Source organism: Zonotrichia albicollis, chromosome 15, assembly GCF_047830755.1.
Source record: "Zonotrichia albicollis isolate bZonAlb1 chromosome 15, bZonAlb1.hap1, whole genome shotgun sequence".
Lineage (NCBI taxonomy): Eukaryota > Metazoa > Chordata > Aves > Passeriformes > Passerellidae > Zonotrichia > Zonotrichia albicollis.
In genome coordinates this window covers 1962282-1984143 of record NC_133833.1, presented here as the reverse complement: position 1 = coordinate 1984143, position 21862 = coordinate 1962282, and the positions used below count along the sequence as shown (strand labels likewise).

The window sequence follows — 21862 nt, the reverse complement described above, 5'->3', positions numbered from 1 at the left end:
ACTCCATAAACCCTGGAGGGGGGAAAAAAAAGAAAAAAAAAAACAATCCCCAAAGTGTTGAAATAAGATTCCTGTTACGAAAGAACTGTTGAGAGAGCCCTGTCTGTTTACCATGCCTGGACACACAAAACCCTGCCTGGCTGAGCTGCCTCAGGGCTCTGCCATCAAAGAGGCCGCCCAGAGCAGGAGAGGGGATCCAGGCTGGCATTCCCACCTGCTGGAGCCCAGAGAGAGGGGAGATCCAGGCTGGCATGCCCAGAGCAGGAATGGCCCAGGAGAATGGGGATCCAGGCTGGCATTGCCAGGGCAGAGCCAGTAGAGGGGATCCAGGCTGGCATTGCCAGGGCAGGAATGAGCCAGGAGAGGGGGATCCAGGCTGGCATTCCCACCTGCTGGAGCCCAGGAGAATGGGGATCCAGGCTGGCATTGCCAGGGCAGGAATGGCCAAGGAGAAGGGATCCAGGCTGGCATTCCCTCCTGCTGGAACCCAGTGCTTGCTGCTCTCTGCCCTCCACATCAGGAGCATGTAGATAACACTCACTTCACCTCTGAGCACTCCTGCCAGGAGCCCGGGGTAAACAATGGAGGAGGAGGAGGAAAAAGTGGAGGAGGAAGGGAAGGAGACAGAGGAAGGCAAGCTCTGAGCTCACAGTAATGGAAGCAAGAGGCTCATTTTAATTTTTCAAGCCTCCAAGTGCCTGGAACAAGCTGATGAGAACAATTCCTCTTTGTGTGCCAGCTCCAGCTTTCAGAGCCCATTGAGTGTGCTGGATTATCCAGAGCCTCTCAGGCTCCCTCAGAGCCAGACTTTCCCCTCTGCCTGGTGCCTGTGTGCACACAACAGGTGAGGAACCCCTCCAGGAGCACCAGGCTCTGCTCCACATGGACATGGCAGGCACAGGCCACTGCCTGCTGCCAATTCTCTCATGGAAGCAGGCACCACTTCAACAGACTATTTATTTTCTGGTGTTGCACACCAAGCTGCTGGCCCCAGGGCTGCAGGACTCGCTCCAAGATGACACAGCTCCAGGTGGGTCAGAGCTGAGAGCTTCCAACAAAGAACCTGAAGGAGCTGTCGAACATATGGACAAACAAGAGAGCTGGGAAACACACTGGATGGATGCACAGACAGACAGGAATGGGAGGGAGAGGCACAGCCAATTTTAGAGTTGTTCAAATTCCCAGTTTTTCTGTCCCTGAATTGTGCAGGGAGCACCTTTAGCCCAGCCTGTGCAGTGTCTGCAGCCTTGGCCTCAAAATGAAAGCTTGAGCAGAGAAGCAGCCACAGAGCATCATCATCCTCAGGGGCTGAAGGGTCTGACTAAAGGGGAAAACCTTGGGGCAACCTGTGCCAAAGAGGGGCACCCTGAAACATGCCAGGGGGGTCAGGCTGTGCTCAGGGAACAGGGACAGGAGGAGAGGGAACCTGAGAGAGGCTCAGGGTGGGCACAGCAGGAATTTCCCCATGGAAAGGGGGCTCAGGGCAGGCTCAGGGTGGGCACAGCAGGAATTTCCCCATGGAAAGGGGGCTCAGGCACTGGAACTGCCCAGGGAGGGTTGGATCCCCATCCCTGGAGGTGGCACTCGGTGCTCTGGGCTGGGGACAGGGTGGAGATCAGACACAGCTTGGATTTGATGGTATCAGAAATGTTTTTCCGACCTCAGTAATTTGGGATTCTGAGAATTCAAACCTCAATAATTCTGGGATTCTGAGAACGTGGCTGCAGCCAAAAGGCAGAAGATGCTGAGGACATGTACTGGGGCTCCATGGGGGCTGGTAAGAGCAGGAAAGGTGTGAAAGGGTTGGGTTTGGGGTGGTTTAGCAGAGCAGCAAGACATCAGTGGCTCTCGGTCACATGAAGAGCTCAAGTGACTGCCAGCCGTGCCTGCTGAACTCAGAATGACAAAGGGGGGAAAAAATGCTTCCTTCTGGGGGTTTCCACAAGAAACCACAGGAGACCAGCCAGAATCTGTTCTCTAAGCAGCAGTGGCACTCCTGGCAGCCTGTGGTTTCAAGAGGATCCTTCCAAGGAACTCGTCAGGGGAGCATCCCACAGGCACTGCAGAGCTTCTGCACCTCCCAGGCAGGAGCAGACCCTGATCCTCTCCCTCTGCCCACCACAGAGGCCACTCCAGTGCCTGATTTCCCCCTTCCATGCCAGCTGACATTCCCAGCACCCTGCAAGCCCCAATCCCATCCCTTTGTTTCTCAGGAACAGCATCCATCTGCTGCCAGCAGCTCACATCTGGAATTGTGAGTGTTGAGAAAGAGCCTCAGTCCTGTTGGAAGGAAATTATTCCTCCAGCCAAGGGGTTTATGCAGAACTGAGTTTAGCATTTGGAGTTAGAAATTTACTACAAATCCTGCAGTTACACCAGGTTTTAGAACTCGGACTTACAGTTTTATCTTCCTTCATTCCTAAAAGGCTGCCCTGATGTAAATTGCCACCTGAGAGAAAATCTTCAGTGAGAAAAGGAGGAGTGGCAGAGGATCTGCAGAGCAAAACCCGTCCTGAGCACAAGAGAGAGCCCAGGGTGGAGCTGACCCCCAGCTCCAGAATCTCACCCTGATTTCAGCACTGGAGTGGTGACCCCAGAGCAGGAAAAGGCACGGCCTGAGCACTTCCCGAGGGATCAGAGCCACCACTGACTGCATCTGCCCAAACTGCTGGCTTGGCTCCAGGAGGAAGCAGCTGAGGGTGAGCAGGGCCACCAGCCCTTGGGGAGAGGTGACAGCATCCTGTGGGACACTGCTGTGGCACAAGGCATGGAAAGAGCCAAGCAGGCAGAAAAAGGAGGTCCTGCCACCCTTGGAAGAGAAAAGCAGGGTGGTGGTGCTTGGAAAGGTGCAGCAGCCACGAGCTGGGAACCTGGAATTGTGCAGGACAGAACCTGGAATTGTGCAGGACAGAACCAGAACCTGGAATTGTGCAGGCCAGAACCAGAACCTGGAATTGCGCAGGACAGAACCTGGAATTGTGCAGGCCAGGGCCAGGTTTGGGTACCAAGGACAGGAAAGGGAAGGGTTCTGCAAGGCCACAGCACTCAGGAAAAGCCCCAAATGCTCCTGGCATCACTGTGAGCAGCAAGGTGACTTCTGGCACTGCTCATCCCGGCATGGGGAATGCAGCTGCTCTGGTGTCTCCAAGGCAAAGGGATTTCTCCATGGAAAGGGGGCTCAGGGCAGGCTCAGGGTGGGCACAGCAGGAATTTCCCCATGGAAAGGGAAACTGGAACTGCCCAGGGAGATTTGGAGAGCCCATCCCTGGAGATGTCACCTGGAAGTGGCACCTGGAGGATTTAGTGCTCAATGAGCAGTTTTAGAACAAGGTTTCTGGAGTATCTACCTTGAACCAACATATCCTAAGAAGTGCCAAGTTCTACATGGGTATTACATCTTTTGGGCAGCCTATTCTCTCTTCTAATTGCTAAAGATTTGTGTCTTTGAATTTGTATCTTTGAATATCTTTGTAGATGATAATGAGCACTCAGAGCTCCGGGCTGGGCACAAGCTGGGGATGGGCACACCAAGAGTTTGGAGCTCTTTTCCAGCCTCCAGGATCCTGTGGATCCAGCCTGCAGGCTTCACTCCTGCTCAGTCTGTGTTTGCAGTGTCCTCCTGCCTGCCTGGGATGGGGAGCACACTTTTCCCCTGGCTCTGCTCTCAGCACTCTCCGTGTTTTCCTTGGCCCTGCTCCTGCAATAATTGTTCAGCCACCATGGAAGGTGACCAATGATTCAGCTGTGGATTCATTGGGAACACCAGGAGGAACTCCCCAGTCACCCCACGGGGCTGCAGCATCTCCCCAGCCCCACCAGGCTCCTCTCTCCCACTGGGATCCAGGATTTTCCACATCCCTGACAGCCAAGGAGGGTGCACCAACCTTTCCCCTGCTCTTTTAAAAAACAAACCCTGCTCAGCCCCTGGCAGGAGCATGGAAAGTGCAGCCAGAGCCACTGGGAACACTGGTATTAAATGAACAAATATCCTGACCCCAACATGCACGTACTGGGGTTGCTCAAGGCTGTGAGCCTGAATCAGCCTGGATGGGTTTTCCCTGGATAACAATGACAGACAGATTCTTGACACAGAGCTCACCTGCAGCTCAAATTTCCAATTCTCCCTCCAGCACATCAAAAAGATCATCAGAACTAGACCTAGGAAAAATATTTTCCTCTCTTGCTGTTTTCAGAAGCAGCTGAAGCGTTTCAGTCCCACACTCATTTTGGTGGGGGGCTGTGTGGAATTTTCCCTTTTTTTAAAATAACCAGAGGCATGAATAATTTCCAGCATGGAAAACTTCTGCCTGAAGAGCTAAAACTGGCCCAGAATCATGCAAGAGTCACACAAGAGAGGCCTCCAGCAATGGCACCAGTCATGCCACCAAGCCTACCCAGAGCATTTTTTTCCAGTGTGCTCAGAGGATCTGTTTCACTCCTCACCTCCCAATCCAATTTGCACTGTCCTGCAGCATGAGTTTAAAACAAGGACACCAGGAAGCATGTGTGATAAGGGGGAAGGAAGGGAAAAACCACAGCTTCTTTCATTCTTTCAACAGAGCCAAAAAGGAGTGGCTGCTATAGTATTTTTTTTTCATTTTTCTAATATTTTTTCATTTTTTTAAAGACAAAACTGCAGGGAACAGCAAAGGGAGGAGATGTTTGCCTTAAACTTTCCCACCTCCACCACGATACACATCTATATGTATTTATAAAGGATATAAACTGCTTCCAAAGGTGTTTTGCAGAGTGCCTGACTCCAGTTGTGACGTTTTTCACCCCAGGACTGTGCACAGCTCCAGCCAGGATGGAGGGGAGGGATGGAGGAGCACAGCCAGGATTCCCCACAGCCCTTCCCCAGCCCAGGGAACCAGCACAGACACCCCAAAGGGATCTGGGGGCACAGACACCCCAAATTCTGTGCCCCAGCCAGAGGAACGAGCCCGGAGCACCATGAAGAGGAGATGCTGCAGAGAAGGAAGCACGAGTTCCATTTCCTTCCAGCCCTGGCTGCTGCCCAACAGCTGTTCCTTATTTATTTACTTTCATATTTCCTTGGTTACACAAGCGGCTGCTCGCAGCTTTAACCCCTGCACTGCCAGGGCTGGGCCAGCCAGGCTGAGCTGTCACCTCAGTGGGCTCACAGCCCCTCACTCAGGTGTCCTGCAGGGCAGGGACAGGGCTGAGAGCAGCATCTGCCCCATCCCAGACTCTCATCCCCCCAGGTAGAGCCCAGGAGCATCCCCAGCACTCACTCCTGTCACACCCCCATCCCTCCTGTCACACCCCCAGCCCTCCTGTCACATCCCCAGCACTCCTGTCACATCCCCAGCCCTCCTGTCATCCCCTCAGGGTTCCCCACCTGCAGGTCGAAGAACTTGCTGTACCGTCTGTAAATGACCTCGGTGGCTCCATTGGACCAGGTGACCTTGATGATGTACACCTGCAGGGAATAGAGGCACAAATCAGCGTGAGGAACCCCAAAAAAGCCCCACCACAACCCAAAAGCTGCCAGTGCACTTGGGTGACGAGCAGGGGAAGGCTTCAGATCGATTCAGCCACAGCACAACAGAGGTGAGGGGAAATTATTGAGCTGCAGTTTAACCAAAAGTTTGTTTCTGGTGGTGGACTGAGCTCTGTGGCCTTGGAGAGGGGCACACACTGAGTGTGAAGTGACAATTCTGGGTAAAAACACAGCACAAATCCCTCCAGACAGCACTAAAAACCCAGTTAAAACTAAACCCTGGAACCCCATTTACAGCTGCAGCACCAGAGCTGATGCTGAGATCCAAGGGCAGCACCTGCACCAGCCTGGCTGCTGCAAATGGCACTGCAACAGCCCAAAGCCCCAGGGTCTGCAACTCCACCTGCTTGGGGTTGGGTTTCTGACACCTGCAGGGGTGGAAATCAGTGAAATCCTGATCCCTAAAATGCCACAGGACCAGCCCCAGTCACTGCAGGTCATTCACAGACCCCAGGACCAGGCTCTAACTGGTGATGAATGCAAAACAAAACACCAAACTCAGCCCATTCCAGCACAAAAAAACCCACCAAACCTGGCCCATTTCAGCACAAAACAAAACACCAAACCCAGCCCACTTCAGCACCAATTCTTCAGTGAAGGACAACAAGCACATCACAGAATGAGGCAATTACTGATCTCATGTCCTCTCTGTTTCAGAGAAAGCAGAGATAACCCTTGGTGAGGTGCCAGTGTAACACCCAAGTGACACAAATCTCAAATTGATAACAGATTGACTGAGCAGAACCCAGGGTATTTTTTTTCCTCCTAACTCAAGTCCTTATTTCCATCAGAAATTCAAGCATCAGTTCCTTGAAGAAGAACCAAAACATTCAGAAGTCCAGGTGAAGGGACCTGCTGGAACTTCTGCTAGCAAAATCAAGCATCAAGGCTCTTAAAAGCTGATGGTTTGGTATTTAAAAGAGAATCCCTCAGGAGTTTATCCAGGTTTTGCCCACTGAGATGCCCATTTATCCAGATTCTGGAATGAGACCAACATCCTCAGCCAGTATCCAGCCTCAAACACCAGGACAGCACGACACTCAGTTATTGGAGTTTATCAAAGATACTCAAATGCTGCATTGAAAATCTCACCTCAAATCTCACTCTGCTGCTCAGAGGGCTGGCACAGCCTGAGCCACCAAGGTGGGGACACTCCTGAGGGTGACAAACTCTTCCCAGTGCAATCAGCTTCACATTAAGACAGAAAACGAGGCAGCAAAAGGGATCAAGCTCCTACTGCTAAAATAAATAACTTCCCTGTTTCAAACCAGTAATTCAAGGTCCACTTATGTTGAATTTGGGTTGGGTTAGAAGGGACCTTAAAGATCGCCCTGGCAAGGCAGGGACACCTTCCACTGTCCCAGGGTGATCAAACACCTGCCTTGGGCACTGCCAGGGATCCAGGGGCACTCTGTGCCAGGGCCTGCCCACCCAATACCACACCTAAACCCAGCCCCTCAGTCTGGAGCCATTCCCTGCTCTGCTTTTACTCCCAAACTCTTATTTTGAGATGAAGAACCCTCACTTCCTCCCTATAAACACAGATGGATTCTCCAAGACAACATCTGCTCCAGCTGTGGAGGCCACGCTGTGCTCCAGGGAGGCAGCACTCCCCCAGCAATCCAAGGGTTAACCTGGTGCTAACACAGGTTCAAACTCCTTCACCCTCTGCCCAGGACTCGATGCAGGGCCAGCATGAGCTCATGTGGGCTGGGAGCTGAGCTATATCCCAGTTTTGTCAGCAGTCCCCAGCCCTGCTCGGGTTATATCACTGCTGGCTGCCTGCCCGCACTGAGCCTTCCACAGGGGCAGCAGCAGCAGCCAGCTCCTCCTCATTGTTTATTCCCACCCTGCCTTTATTTGGAGTCAACAGCTCATTAGACTGGGATTTTAATCAGGATGTGGACAGACAGAGCCAGAGTCATTCAGAGCTCTTGAGGGTAATGAAGGCACGAGGGCACCCCAGGCTCTCCCGTGGCCTCTGCAGCAATTTCTGCTCTCTGCTGCTGTGCTGAAATGCACAACTCCCAGGGCTCAGAGAAGAGCTCCTCGCACATCCCCTTCCAGCAGCAGAAAGGTCTCCAGAGGTTTCTCCTTAACCTACTTATGGACAGCAGAGAAGATGGGGGAGCCCACAGGAACAGCAGCTCCTCAGCATCTATCAAACCTGGGGAAAGCCAAGGTTCCTCTCTGCTGGTGGATATTCCTCATCTTTCCAACAGCCCATCCCAGATCTTGGTCTCTCCCAATATCTAATCCAGTCCCTGCTGTCTCAGAAATACAAAATCCACCAGAAAACACAACCCTGGTGCTCCCCTCACCTAACAAGTGCAGGTTTGGGAAGGTTTGAACACTGTACTCACCCAGTGAGCATTTCCACTGCACATGAGGCACTGAGCTCCCACAGACCCAAAATCCCTTCCTCAGTGCTTTTGGAAGGCACTTTCAACAACCAAAACAGCTTTAAAACCACTGCCCTTGCTCTGAAGTTTCCCCTCCTGGCCTGGCACTGCCCCACGTCCTGCCAGGAGCAGCCACCATGAAGCAGCAACCCAAATAACCCAAATAACCCAAATTTTGTGCCAGTAGGAGCCATCCCATCAGCTGCCCCGAGACGAGGCTTTTTCCCAGCCCAGGATACGTGCAAGCAGTTATTCCACGGGTCTTTTTCACTGAGGAACCACCTGCAGGGCTTTTCCATGGAGAGGAGAATAGAAGGGATCCCCCAGGGCTGTGCCCCCACAGGGATGGGGCTGGCACTTGGATCCTCTCCAGGGATTCCTGAAGCTGGATCCACAGGGGCTTGGGCTGGGCCCCTGGCCAAAACCAACAGCTGAGGTATCCAAATTCCAAAAGTCCAAATATTCAAATACCCAAATATCCAAATACCCAAAAATCACCTGCAGCCCTTCCTGGGCCAGCTGGGGGGTGTGAGCAGGGAAGGGAAGGAGCTGAGTCAGTGGAACCCAGGAATGGAGGCTGCTCTCCCTCCCTCCCTGTGGAAAGGACACCCTGCTCTCCTCCCAGCCCTGGAAACCTCCGTGCTGGCAGGCACAGAAGGCACAGGGGCAATTTCTGAGGTGGATCTGGTTTAATGCCAGCTCAGAGGAGCATTGCTCATGAGCACCAAACCCTCTCTGTGCTCCCATCCCTGGGAGGGCAGAGATGGAACAGATCCCTCACAGAAAATGGAAACTTGGACATGCAAAAGTGGAGTTCAGCAGACTCCACTGGAATTGGGCTCCCAAACTCCTTGGGATCCCTACAGCACAAGGAAATGGTGACAAATTAAGTATTTAAAAGTGACCCATTGAGCAGTGTGACATCAGGGCCACCAAGCACTGCCCAAGGCTCTCCTTGGTCACACAAAATGCCCTAAATGGAAATATAACATGGAAAAAAGGCCCAGGGGATCCTGCAGCCTTCCCTTGGTGCCCTCCATCACCACCCAGCATCTGTCACTGCTGTCCCCTGCCCAGCACCTCTGTCAGAGGGAGAACAGCCCGTGGAAAACGGGGCTGAAAACCTTTGGAAGGGAAGCATCAGGAAATGACAGCTTGCTGCAAGAAATGCAGGTGGCAGCTGGCCAAGCACAGCAGAGCTGTCAGAGCAGCCCAGGGGAACACTCTGAGAGCCAGGGGGATCCAGGACATCCCTCGTGGGCAGGAGGGAGCTCCTGGAGGCTGCAGAGCCAGCTCAGACCCAGCAGAGCCACGGCAGTCATGGGGACAGAGGGGTGAGGAGCCAGTGAGAATCTGGAAAGGGCAGCCAGAGATTTAATTATTTTTTTTCTTTCTTTTCCTCTTGATGAGATGAAGCAGAGAGCCCTGGGAGCAGCCAGCCCAGCAGTGTTTTTGCAAGGACTGCTGGAAATCCCTGGTGCTGCACCCAGCAGTGGCTCCTGGTGACTCCCAGTGCTCTCAGGGACCAAGGAGCCATTCCCAAATCCTCCATCCTGCCCTGCCCAAAGTCCCTCACAACAGCACGGGGAGAGAGAGAGGAGCTGATTCAAACTGCTGACTCGAGGCAAGGAAATTAAGAACAGATACTGAGAAAAAAATAAAAAATAAAATAACAGAGCCAGTTTCCCGTTCTTGAACACGAGGCCGTGTGACCTCGCAGCAGAATCACTCCTGGACTCCCTGCATAAACACATCAGGACAAGCTGGGGAGCAGCCTGGACTGCTCAAATGTGAACAGGAAAAAGGCAGGGTGAAGGTGAGGAAAACCCAGAGCTGCACTTTCAGCTTCTCTCCTCTCCTACAGGAGTTTTGCAAAGCTTTTCACAGAGATTTGCACGGCGTCCTGGCTGGGGGGGGACACACAAAAACCCCACAAGGAAGGATGTGGGAGAGGGGGCAGCAGCCTGGGAACTCTGCCTGGCACCAGGCAGCGAGTCCAGCCCAAGCTCAGCAGCATCCAGAATGCAGATGGAGCCCAGAACAGCTCAGGCACCCCAGCATCAGCTCAGGGCCTTCCTTGAAGGATCCCAGAGCAGCTCAGCCACCCCAGCACCAGCTCAGGACCTTCCCTGAGGGATCCCAGAGCTTCCCTGAGCCCAGAACAGCTCAGGCACCCCAGCATCAGCTCAGGGCCTTCCCTGAGGGATCCCAGAGCAGCTCAGGCACCCCAGCATCAGCTCAGGGCCTTCCCTGAAGGATCCCTGAGCCCAGAACAGCTCAGGCACCCCAGCATCAGCTCAGGGCCTTCCCTGAAGGATCCCAGAACTTCCCTGTGCCCAGCACCAGCTCAGCCACACCAGCATCAGCTCAGGGCCTTCCCTGAAGGATCCCAGAGCTTCCCTGTGCCCAGAGTTCCCCCACACAGCCATGGCCAGGGGGGACAGCAACCCCCATGGTCCCTTGGAATGACACCTCCAGGCAGTGCAGGGACACCAGGGAAGGTCCCAGGCTCCAGCAGGGCTCCTGCAGCAGCTCCAGACATGCAGCCTGCAGCGGGGGCTGAGCTGTCTGCAGGGCTGTTTGCAAAGCTCAGAGCCTGTGTGGTCTCAGGCCCAGGGGGACTCTGCACAATGAACCTCTCTGTGGAAAACTGCACATATTTAAAGCATCTTTCAGCAGCAAAGAGGAAAAGCATCAGTCAAAGGCGTCAGGCTTTTGATTTCACCCACGCTGAAACGTGGTGACCCTGGAATGAGGGGAGATGTGAGAGCCTCACCCTCCCTCTGGAAACCCAAAGGGGCAGAGAAACCACAGGAGCTGAGCAATGCAGCCAAGCCAGAGTGGGTTTAACACAGAAAAGGGAGTGGGAAATTGTAAGAGGAAAAGAAAAAAAAAAAGGAAAAAAAAAGGAGGGAGGTGGCTGGAAACAAAGAAAGTTCTTGGCACCAAGCTGCTGTGCTTGGCCCCTGTCCATCAGCCCTCACTGCTGCAGGGCTGGGGAGGGGACAGGGGATGCCAAAGCTGGGGGCAGCACAGGGACAGCCAAGGCCCAGCTGGGTGGGCAGACAGCTCGTGACCCCCTAAACCCTGCTTTGTGCCTGGGGAGCTGGGAGGAACAGGCTGGCATGGGAAGGTGTTCCAGCTGCTGCAGGGCACCAGGGATGCTGCCCTGGGCTCTGGGGCACAGGGGAGGCAGAAACAGCAAGGCAGGGCTGGAAAAAGGGCAGGCAAAATCTCAGCACAGCCAAGGCAGGGCTGGAACACCAGGGCAGGCAGATCCACAGCACCAGCCCTGTTACCAGCCCTGCCTTGGCTGGAGGAGCAGGGCAGGCAGATCCTCACCACTAACCAAGGCAGAGTTGGGTAACAGGGCTGGGTGCAGCAGCACATCCTCACCACCAGCCCAGGCAGCCTGAGCACACAGCCAGCCCTGCAGAGCAGCCTCCTCTCCCCTCTCCCCAGCTCATCCCTTGGATTTTTTGCTCTGTACCCTCTTTCCCCCAGCTGTTGTACAGCCTGGCAGGGCACAGCACTGCTGGGATGGCCAGGGCACAGCCACCAGGCTGGGAGCCCCAAGGACAGCCCAGCAGAGGCTGCTCAGAGCCCTCAGGCACACAGCAATGCAGCCAGCCTGCCCCAGCCCCTCTGAAGGTCACACAGATGGATTCTCCTGTTTCCTGTCCCCCACTGCCACAGGAAGGCAGAGACACCCTCCAAACAAAGCTGGGGGATCAAGGTCAGAGAGCTGGGGGCAGGCAGAGGCCAGGGATGGCCCCAGGGCTGCTGGAACTGAGTGTGAGCATCAGCTGGACCTGAGTGTGAGCATCAGCTGGACCTGAGTGTGAGCACCACTGGCACTGAGTGTGAGCATCAGACCTGAGTGTGAGCATCAGCTGGAACTGAGTGTGAGCATCAGCTGGACCTGAGTGTGAGCATCAGCATCAGCTGGAACTGAGTGTGAGCATCAGACCTGAGTGTGAGCATCAGCTGGAACTGAGTGTGAGCATCAGCTTCCCCCACGGAGCTGCTCCTGACAGCAGCCAGGGGCCAGGCAGGATTTGGCCCTTCCACATTCAAGCTTTTCAACAGCCTTGAGAAACGTGGCTGGGGAAGGAAAACAAAGCAGAGTTGGAGTCTGAGTGCTGGTTTTTATCCACAAAGATGAGAGTGCTCCATGCTCAGCTCTGCTGAGAAGTGAGGAGGAAAGCCTGGTGAGATCTGGAGCAGAGCAGGGTCAGGCACAAGGACAGGGCAAAATTCCAACCAAATTCCCTGCCTTGTTGGGACAGCATCATCCAGCTGACAGGAAATGGGATGAGACAAGGCACAACCACAGGATACAGCAGCAAACCACCGCTGAGGATGCTGAGAAAGCCCTCAAAGCTTTAGAGGCCACCAGGAGTCAGGCTGCAGCTTCCCCTGGCTCTCTCCAACTCCTAGTTTGGTTATCTGGGGACACCACACTGCATAGATTTCACACTACTCATGCCAGCCTCCTCCTTCCTCTCTCAGCTGCCCACAGGACGTTCCCACATTCCAAGGGCATGGTCACCCTTCCATGAGACAGCAGGGGGAGAAGTCATCTCTGACACCCTAACAACCAGAATGATGCACAAGGGCAGAAATAACTCCCAAAATCCAGGGGAATAACTCAGCTGCTCAAGGTGACACCGTGCCAGGGCCACCAGCTCTGCTCCAGCTCGGACCACAAAACAACATCCATGGTGCTCCTCAGAAGCACCTTCAGCTCATAAATACAAGGCACTAAAGAAGCTGTGGATTGGCAGCTCTGTCCTCTTGCCATTCAAACACTCCATAATCAGCTCCAGATAAGCACAGCAGGGCTGGGCTACACGAGGAATGAAACCACAAATGGCCTCAGGAGCAGAGAGGACACCTACACCACCACATCACAAATTCCACATCAAAAACATAACAGCACCTTCACTTTTTGAACGTGGTTCTCCTCAAATTTGTTTTCAAACACCTGTACGTCCCATTAGCCAGATTCCACCACTCACTGTTAATTACTTTCACAACCCAGCTGCCACAAATGAGATCTTCACCTTGTTTAAAGTTTTGCCATCTTGCTCACTGGGTTTACAAAACACATGTATGCTGCACATTTTGTTTAAATTCCTCCTTTTCAGGGATACATGGATCATGGAAGTCCTGAGAGAACATAACCCAGCTTTCCCAAAAATCTAACCCACCCAAACAGCATGCTGTTGAATGGACAGATATAACTTTGGATGGAGCTCCAGAACAACCACTTAAACCTATATAACTATGGAAACGTTCCTGGTAGGCAGAAATGGAGGTGGGATTCAATGGCATTGCTATTAACACATAGAAAACACACACATTGCAGCTGTAACAAAATGAAACATCCTGAAGCCTGCCCAAAGGAAAGAAAACCCAATCTGGATTTAGTAGGGAAAAGCTTTCTTTTAGGGCTTCTGCTCGAGAATAACAAACACAATACTATAAAAAGGTCCTGAGTGGAGTCCTTTAAAGGAAAATCCAGTCTGTTTCTACTATGGCTTTGTTTTGGGTCTTTTCTGAATAAACATTCATTTATCAGAGACTTGGCCAGACCAGAGAAATGACAGTCTGCTCCTCTGTCTCTCACAATGATTATTTTTAAGCTTTCCTCTTGGACTTTGCTCAGATTTGCAGTGTGGCCCTGGAGCCCTGAGCCGGGATCACTTCACACAGGATTTTGTGGGAAATGTACTGAAAATGTCACCTCAGCCACTGCCTGGAGGGTGGAGTCCCCTTTTCCCTTGGAAAATGAGCCAGAGCATCCTGCAATGAACACCTCACAAGGATCATTCCTCAGTGCCCCTGCAGAAAAGCTTAAAAACACAAGTGGAGTTTGAGGGCACAGGGCTGTGCTGAGCCCAACTCAGCCGAGCACCTGTACCCAGGTACCCAAACCTTGCCCAGCACCTTGCTGGGTGCTTGCCCTGCAGTTTGGGGAAATGTTGTGCCTCCTGCTCCACAGCAGAGCTGCAAAACAACCAACATTTTGTCTCAGGCATTGCAATTCTTGTAGTATCAGTTACCCAGGTGAAAGGCAAACCACAGCAGCCTGAATAGAGCCAGCCCTCCCCACTGCAGGTGCAACAAGGACTTTGATTTCACTTTTCTGGGAAAGTGGAATTCATAACTTTGTGCTGTGGCCTCATCTTGAGCAGCACAATCACAGCTTTGTCCAGCAAAGGGAAACCTCTGGCTGGTGCAGAGGAGCCCGAGCAGGGCAGGTCATCACAGAGGCAGCAGGAGGGAAAGGCAGTGTGGTCCTGCAGCCTCCCCAGGGACAGGAGAGCTGTCTCAGGGCTGGGGCAGAGCACAGCTGTGTGATGGGAGAAGGCAAAGGGCAAAGGTTTTACACAGACACTCGGTGCTTGCCTTGCATTCACGCTGTGCCAGCAGCCACTGCCTACAAACGATTCAGCCATGATTTGCTGCCTCTGTTTCTCTTTACAGGAGGAAAAAAAGGGAAAGGGGAAAAAAAAAAAAAAGCTTTGGTTTCATATAATTAACTGGCTTTGTGAATCTGCCTGCTCCTATCGATTCCTCCAGCAAGGCGAGCGCTCCCATTGACTCCAGCGCTGCCTGCAGGCTGCCGGCCCCTCCCTGCTCAGCCCTGAGCAGCCACGCTGGCTCCCGCTGCTGCCTTTGGGTCCGAGCCCGGAGCAGGGGAGGGCTGGAGCACAGGGATGGGATGGGGAGGCTGAAGCACAGGGATGGGATGGGCTGGGGAGGCTGGAGCACAGGGATGGGATGGGGAGGCTGAAGCACAGGGATGGGATGGGCTGGGGAGGCTGGAGCACAGGGATGGGATTGGGATGGGCTGGGGAGGCAGAGGCTGGGGCTCACAGCTGTCACCGCTCCTGCTCCCCATCCCCACCCACCGCCCCTCCATCCAGCTCTGTGCCCAGCAAACATCGCCGGCCCAGTTTTGCAGCCTCGCAGAGAGTATTTGTGCCATGCCCAACTCCAGCCGCGACAGGCGGGGACAGCGCTGACTGTGTGCGGCACCGCGGGGACACTGCTCCGAGGGGCACGGCAGGGACAGCAGAGCCATCCCACAGCCAGCCCAGCCCGGCTCGGCACGGGACACGGCCCCGGATCCGCCAAGACAAACAGCAGCGCGCAGAGCAGAGCTCCGCACGGCTCCGGAGCGATGAGTAAGGCACGATGGACACGATGGCAGGAAAAGCGCACATCTGGAACCGGCTCCAGGCGCTGCCAGGGCTGGCAAAGCTCCAGGCAGGGCAGCAGGAAAAGGGGAGATAAGGGAGGTGGGTGGGTGGCAGCGGACACGCCGCATCGCCGATGCGAGGAGAGACCCCGCTGCCCTCGCCTCCTGCCCTCAGCTTTCCTCCAATTGTTGCTCAGTGCCACGAAACAGCCGAGGGGAGCTGGAGAAGCCCTCGATCTCCCCAGAGCTCAGAAAGCCTGGCCCTTGTGGCAACTGACTGCAGCCAGAGCAAAGAGCACATCTGCACAGCCCAGATGTGCCCCGAGCAGTGAGTGTGTCACTGGGTCACCCCGGGCCACGGCAACACGGGAGGGAGGAACATTTCGGGCTTTGTTTTACGCTGTAGCCAGGATTCACCCACAAGCTCTCCACGGGTGTGCCTGGAAACACACCAAAGTTTAAATCATAAAAAAAAAAAAAAAGGAAAAAAAAAATCACCTTCAAAACCAGACAAAACCACAAGAGTTTGGGGCACGCAGGAGGGCAGGGGACACGAGGGATCCTTCCTAGGGACGGAGCACTACCCAGGGACCGAAAGCAGCAGCCGGGTGATCCCTTTGCCCCGGGACTCCGCGACCAACAGGTCCCACCGCAAGCTGCAGGAGCGGGGACGCTTCCCCGCGGTGCCCGTGGCCAATGCCCGGTGCCGCACCCTCGCCCGCATCCCCGGGCATCCCCCGGGCCGGGGGCATCCCCAGGCTGGCAGGGGCACCGCGGGACCCCCTGGCACAGCCGAGAGAGGCACCCTCGGCACACCCGGGAGAGGCACCCCGGCAGCGCTGCCGCCCTCTTTCTCCTCCTCCTCCTCCTCCTCGTCCGTCCTCCCTTCCCGGAGCTCCGCGCGGGAGCGGGGCCGGCAGCGCCCGGCCTTTGTTCACCCGGGGCCGGGCCGGGGCACTCACATAGTGCTTGTTGGGGATGCGCCGCTTCTGCACGTCCAGCACCTTCACCTCGGCGATGCTGCGCCTGGGCATCGCCGCTGCCGAGCCCCTCGGGGAGCGGGGACGCTCTGCCGCTCGCCGCCGGCACCGGAGGCTGCAGCGCGGCCGAGCCTCCCCGCGCCGCCCGCTCCGGGGGCGGGAGGCGGCCCCGGCCCGGCCCGGCCTATCCCGGCCGGAGGGGCGGCCCCACCGCCGCCCGCTTAAAGGGACGGCCGGCCCGAGCCTGCCCGCGGTGCCCGCTCCGTGCCCGGCCCGGCACTGCCGCAGCGAGATGGTTCGGAGAGCGCGGTGCCCCTCCCGGGAACGGGTCCGGTTTGCTCCCCTTACCTGAGCGTGGTTCTGCCCTTGTCCCATCACAGTAGTGCCCAAGGGTGGTTCCGCTCTTATCCCATCACAGCACTGCCTGAGAGTGGTTCTGCTCTTGTCCCATCACAGCAGTGCCTGGGGTTGCTGGCAGCAGTCACGTCCCTCCAGGAGCAGGGAATGAACAAGGAAGGGCTGTCCTGCTCAGGTCAGAGCTGCCTTGCCCGGGACAAGCCGCATACCTGCATGGAGAGGCTGCTCAGAGGGCGTGCAGTGACAGGAGCAGGGAATGGCTCCTGTCAGAGCAGGCTGAGATTAGATATCAGGAAGGAATTCTTCACCGTGAGCGTGTTGAGGCCCAGCACAGGTTGTCCAGGGAAGTTCCATCCCTGGCAGCGTCCAAGGCCAGGCTGGAGCAACCTGGGATAGTGGAAGGTGTCCCTGTCCACGGAATGGGATGATCTCTAAGGTTCCTTCCAGTCCAAACCACCCCATGATTCTATCCCTGTGAGCCAGGAGCTGTCCCCCTGCACCCACCTCTCCTCCTGGCAGCCCCACGGGTGCCATGCTCTGTGCCCAGCTATGCCCTTGTGCCAGGAGAGCAGCCAGGACAGTGCCCAGGCCCTTCTCTGCACCAGCACTTACCCGTGGCCTCTCTGTTCCCAGCAGCTCCTCAACACGTGGCATAACCACAGCTCTCTCCCCCGTTGGGCTTTTAATTACATTATAAAGTTACTCAAGGCTTACACTGGCAGGTCATTAGTTTTCATATGAATTTAATTTAATCATAAACAACTCATCTCACTCCTTCGCGGCTCCTTAAATGTGGCTCTTTTTTAATACCATTAACTTTGCTACAGCCACCCCCGAGAATTAATGGAGGTGCAGGCAGTTTGCCAGGGCTTTATTGCCCCTCCCCAAGGGCTCGTCTTCATCCTCCTCCCCCTCAGCAAAGCCCCCAGCCCCTGCAGAGGTGGCTGGGCTGTCTGGAGGGGACACCAGGCCACTGGTCACCTCCCTGGTGGCTGCTGGGGTGCAGACCCAGCACTGGGTCACTGCACATCAGCCCCACTCCTGCCCCAGTTACCTCTGTTCAGTCACATGTGTCCTGGAGAGAAGTGGGGATGAGCTGTGGGATCCTCCCTTCCTTCTGTCACTGTGACATTCCTGTGGGATGCTGGCACTGGAAGTGCTCATGAAGAGCCTGGGACAGCACCAACACCTGCAACTGCAGCTCCTGCTGTTGTGTGGAGTGTCCAGGCTGGAGCAGAGGAAGTTTTACCCGTTTAAAAGCCCTCAGAAATGCACAAATCCTCCAGAGGATGGAGGGGAAAACACCCAAAGCAGCTGCCAAGAGAGGGAGTGTACACTGAGATGTGGAGCAAGGGAGAAAGCTGCTTGAGAGAGGAATGAAACACCTTCTGGTCTTCACAAGCTGAAAAGAAGAGTTGAGGTATAGAAGCACTTAAGTATCAGCATTTTCTTCTCCCCTGAAGAGATTCCATCACTCCTGGGCCCTGGCAGCCTCACAGCTAATGAGCACCCAGGAACCAGCAGGGCTTGGAGAGAATCTCAGCTCAGGCTGCAAAATGGCTCCTGTGCTTAATTAACAAGTCTAATGAGGGCTGTAGGGAGGAGTGGGGAGTGGCTCTGCATGCTGACCAGATCACCTCCCCTGGGAGATGCTCTGGGAATCACTGTGGAGAGGCAGAGCTGTGCCCTGGTCATTCCTCAAGGAATCTGCCGAGGATTTGTAAGGCAGCCCAAGTGAGGGGTTTGTGAGTGGCCTGGGAGTCCTGTGCTCACCCACACCTCTGGGGATGCTGCTGCAGGACAGCAGAGATGTGGCAGCAGCACATCCCACAGAAAGGTTGGGTGCTGCAGGCGCAGCTTGGGGAGTCCCAGGGTAAACATTCATCCCCTGCTGCCCTCAGCACAGGCTGAAGCTTCCTGAAGCCAAATAAAATAAAATAACTGTGCTGAAATAACTGCACAGGAGAGGTCATGACCTACACAAGAGTCAGGCTTGTGCCTGTCAGGATCAGCTGAACAATTTAAAACAAGAGGGTGAACAACTTCTGAAAATCCATCCCTCAGCTCCAATGGACAAATGGGTTTCTGCACAGCTGTGAGTGGGCTCCAGCTGTTGGGGCACAGCTGGGCAGTCCCTGAGGTCTGCCTGGTGTCAGGGAGTGTCAGGAAAATGAAACCACAAACACCAGAGGTTTATGTCCAAAAAGGAGACAGAGGAGTTCTTTTACTCTGTTCCAATAAAGGCAGAGGCCATGATTCCCCAGATTCCCCTGGGATCTCTCACATTTTTGAAGGCTGCCGCCTCCCTTTTTATCCCAATTTCCCAGCCACATTTCCCTTCTCTCTTTTCCCATTTCTGAGGTACTTGAGAGCTTCAGACTTCCCAAAACACCCGATACCAGAGATTTCCCAAAGATCTCCCTCTGATGTATCATCCTCCCTTTTAATTTTTAATTCTTATGGAATTTAGGGGTTTTTCTTCCCCATTATTTCTTTCATCTCTCAATGTCTATTTTCATTTATCAGCAAACCTAAAGTTTATTTGTAAAAGCAAGTATCTTTTTCCATTCATCAATCAGTGCAATCCTTCCCATTGTTTCTTTTATCTTCCAGAGCTGGTTTGATCTTTCAGCAGCCCCACAGCTTGTTTGGAAAGACAAATCTGCTGTTCCTCTCAGTGGAGTGGAATGGGAATGCAGTGCCCCGCCATCAGCCCTGACTGCAGAGGGAACACTGACTGAGCCGTGCTGGCATGGAGACCCTCTGCTCCTCACTTGGCCACTTCAGAATTGGGAGATTGTGCCAGGAGCCTGAATGTCCTGGTCCTCCCTGTGTACGGAACAAATGCACCCATCCATCCTCCCTGAATCACCTCACAAAAATCAGCTCACGAAATGATGCTCCTACCCCCACAGAAGACACATCCCTGCAGCTGGAGCCCAGCCCAGCAGAGATTTTCCATTTGTCCAGATCTCTCTGATTCTCAGCTGCCAGCAGGAATGATTTTCCACTGCTGTGACCCCTGAATTGCAGGGTTGAGGTGCCAGCCATGAGAGCCAGGCTGGCAGTACCCATCCTGCCCGGGCAGAGCAGAACCCACACAGGGGATGCTCATCCCTAAAATGGGGGAGCACAGTGAAAATCCCGAGGACCAGGCTGGAAAAGCACTGAAACCCCAGGAGAGGCAGAGATCTGGTGGAAGGGATGTCACAGAGAGTGCCAAATGCAGGGCAAGAGGGAGAGAACCCTTCAGGAGCTCCAGGGTGATGCCATCTAGTGAGCGAGAGGAAGAGCAGCGAGAGGAAGAGAAGGAGAGGAAGAGCAGCGAGCATCCAGCTCCTGCCAGCCTGGAATCAATCGGAGCCGGAGCAGTTCAGGATGGGCTGCCAGGGCAAACTGCCCCCAAAACCCATCCCCATCCCAGGCACGAGAGCAAACACCAGCAGCAAGGCAGGGCCGGCACCTCCAGGGAGGCTTGGACTGCTCAGGCTGGGTGGAGTTTATTTGGAGAATAAACCACTGGAGCAGCATTTGGCTGCAGAGGACTCTCAAGGAGCCCTGCAGACACCAAGGGAGCAGGGGTGCAGCCATGGGAGGAGAGCACTCAGGCACAACCCCCAGACCCTCCCTGCCTGCCCTGCTTCTCTTCCCCCAGAGAGTTCCAGCAGCAGCAGCAGCTGCCAAAGCCCTTGGGCAGCCCAGAGGGGTTTGGAGCCCAGGTGTGACAGGAGCTGACCCACAGGGGATGCTGCAGCTGGAGCTGCTCAGGGCTGTCAGCTCTGGTTTGAAAAATGAAGGAATATTTTCACTTTCGCTCTGTTTTCAGCCTAGCACCCGGAGGAAATGGTAGTTAGCAGTTATTTCTGGAATATACAGTACTTATATATATACTTATATATGTGTTAAATCCTCGTGGTTGAAGCTCCCCTCAGGCACTGCCAAGGACATGCAGATGAAGTTAAATATTCCCAGGAGATCTCCTGCTTCCCTGGGATACACTGAGACCACTGCAGTCCTGCTGTACATAAACAAAATGATTAATTATGTGTCCTCACCTACTCCATTCCTTACCATCCTGTGGAGCAAGGAGACAGGAACCCTCAGGCTCTGCTCATCCCTCTCTCTGCTCATTTAAAACCTCACACTCCCAATTCCATCTCATTTTCAGCACCTCACCTGCACTTACCTGGGGTGGGCACTGCCAGCCAGGCCATTTCCTGCAGGAAATCCAAGATTAAATTGGCAGCTTCTGGCAAAACCTTCCAAAATTGAGGGTAAACCCACGACAGCTCCATGGGCTGCCCTAATTTAATGTGAGTTCCTTGAGAGGAATCAATGAAAGCAGCAGGTGAAAAGTTGTGAGCAGGGAACAAAGGGTGTGGTGTTTGGGAGGGTCCCCAGGACGAGGTGAGAAATGAGAATCTGACTCCAGGTCCTCAGAAGGCTGGAATATTATATTATATTATATTATATTATATTATATTATATTATATTATATTATATTATATTATATTATATTATATTATATTATATTATATTATATTATATTATATTATATTATATTATAATCACCATATCAGATCTTATGTTATATATTCTATATCATAAATAATATTATATTATGCTATACTAAAACTATACTAAAGAAAGAGAAAGAATATATCAGAAGGCTTTAACAAGAATGAATAATAAAAACCCACGACTCCTCTGAGCCTCTCCACAGCTGGACCATGATTGGTCATTAATTAAAAACAATTCACATGGAACCAATCAAACATTCACCTGTGGGTAAACAATGTCCAAGGCACATTCCAGAGCAGCAAACACAGGAGCAGCAAATCAGATAATTTTGGTTTTCATTCCTCTCTGGGGCTTCTCAGCTTCCCAGGAGAAAATCCTGGGCAAAGAGGATTTTTCAGGAAATATTACGGTGACACAAAGGGCGTTTGGGTTCTGTGGTGGGAGCTTTCCTGAGCAGCCCAGGGGATGAGGCAGAGATTTCCCCCTGCACCCACAGGGCAAAATGTGATTTTTTTTTTCTCCTCCTGAGAAGAGGAGAGCATGGGGAGGGACAGGGAGGCATCTCCTTGGGAGAACTGAAAGGAATTGAAGGGTTTGTGTGAGATTCCCGTTAATTAAAAGAAAAAGGACCCTGCAGAAGTGCTTTGCTGTCGGTGCAGTACTCACTGCTCACCGAGCAGTGTCAGCCCAGCACCATCTGAGCCTGCACTGAGCTCACCCAGCAGCAGAGGCTCCAGCTCGCCTTTATCCAGCCCTGCAAAGTTCCAATGCCAGAAGTTTTTCCCAGTCAGCAAAAACCCAGAGCAGAAGCAAAGCTGAGCTGAGGTCACAGCTGGCAAGCAGGCACAAAATCAGACCCATGCCCAGG

The 21862-nt window shown here is 53.9% G+C and overlaps 1 protein-coding gene across 4 annotated transcripts in view; it reads right to left on the bottom strand.

Annotated features, from left to right (window-relative positions):
* Positions 1-16293, bottom strand: part of SH3PXD2B (SH3 and PX domains 2B) — a 61430-nt gene extending 45137 nt beyond the window's left edge. For all 4 annotated transcript variants that reach the window (XM_074552455.1, XM_074552456.1, XM_074552453.1 and 1 more), the window contains exons 1-2: positions 16099-16293; positions 5363-5443 (exon numbers count right to left, since the gene is read on the bottom strand). In XM_074552455.1, coding sequence (XP_074408556.1) covers positions 5363-5443; positions 16099-16170 — 153 coding nt within the window. In that variant the 5' untranslated portion in view covers positions 16171-16293. The remainder of the gene's footprint in view (positions 1-5362; positions 5444-16098) is intronic.
* Between the last annotated feature and the right edge of the window lie 5569 nt (positions 16294-21862).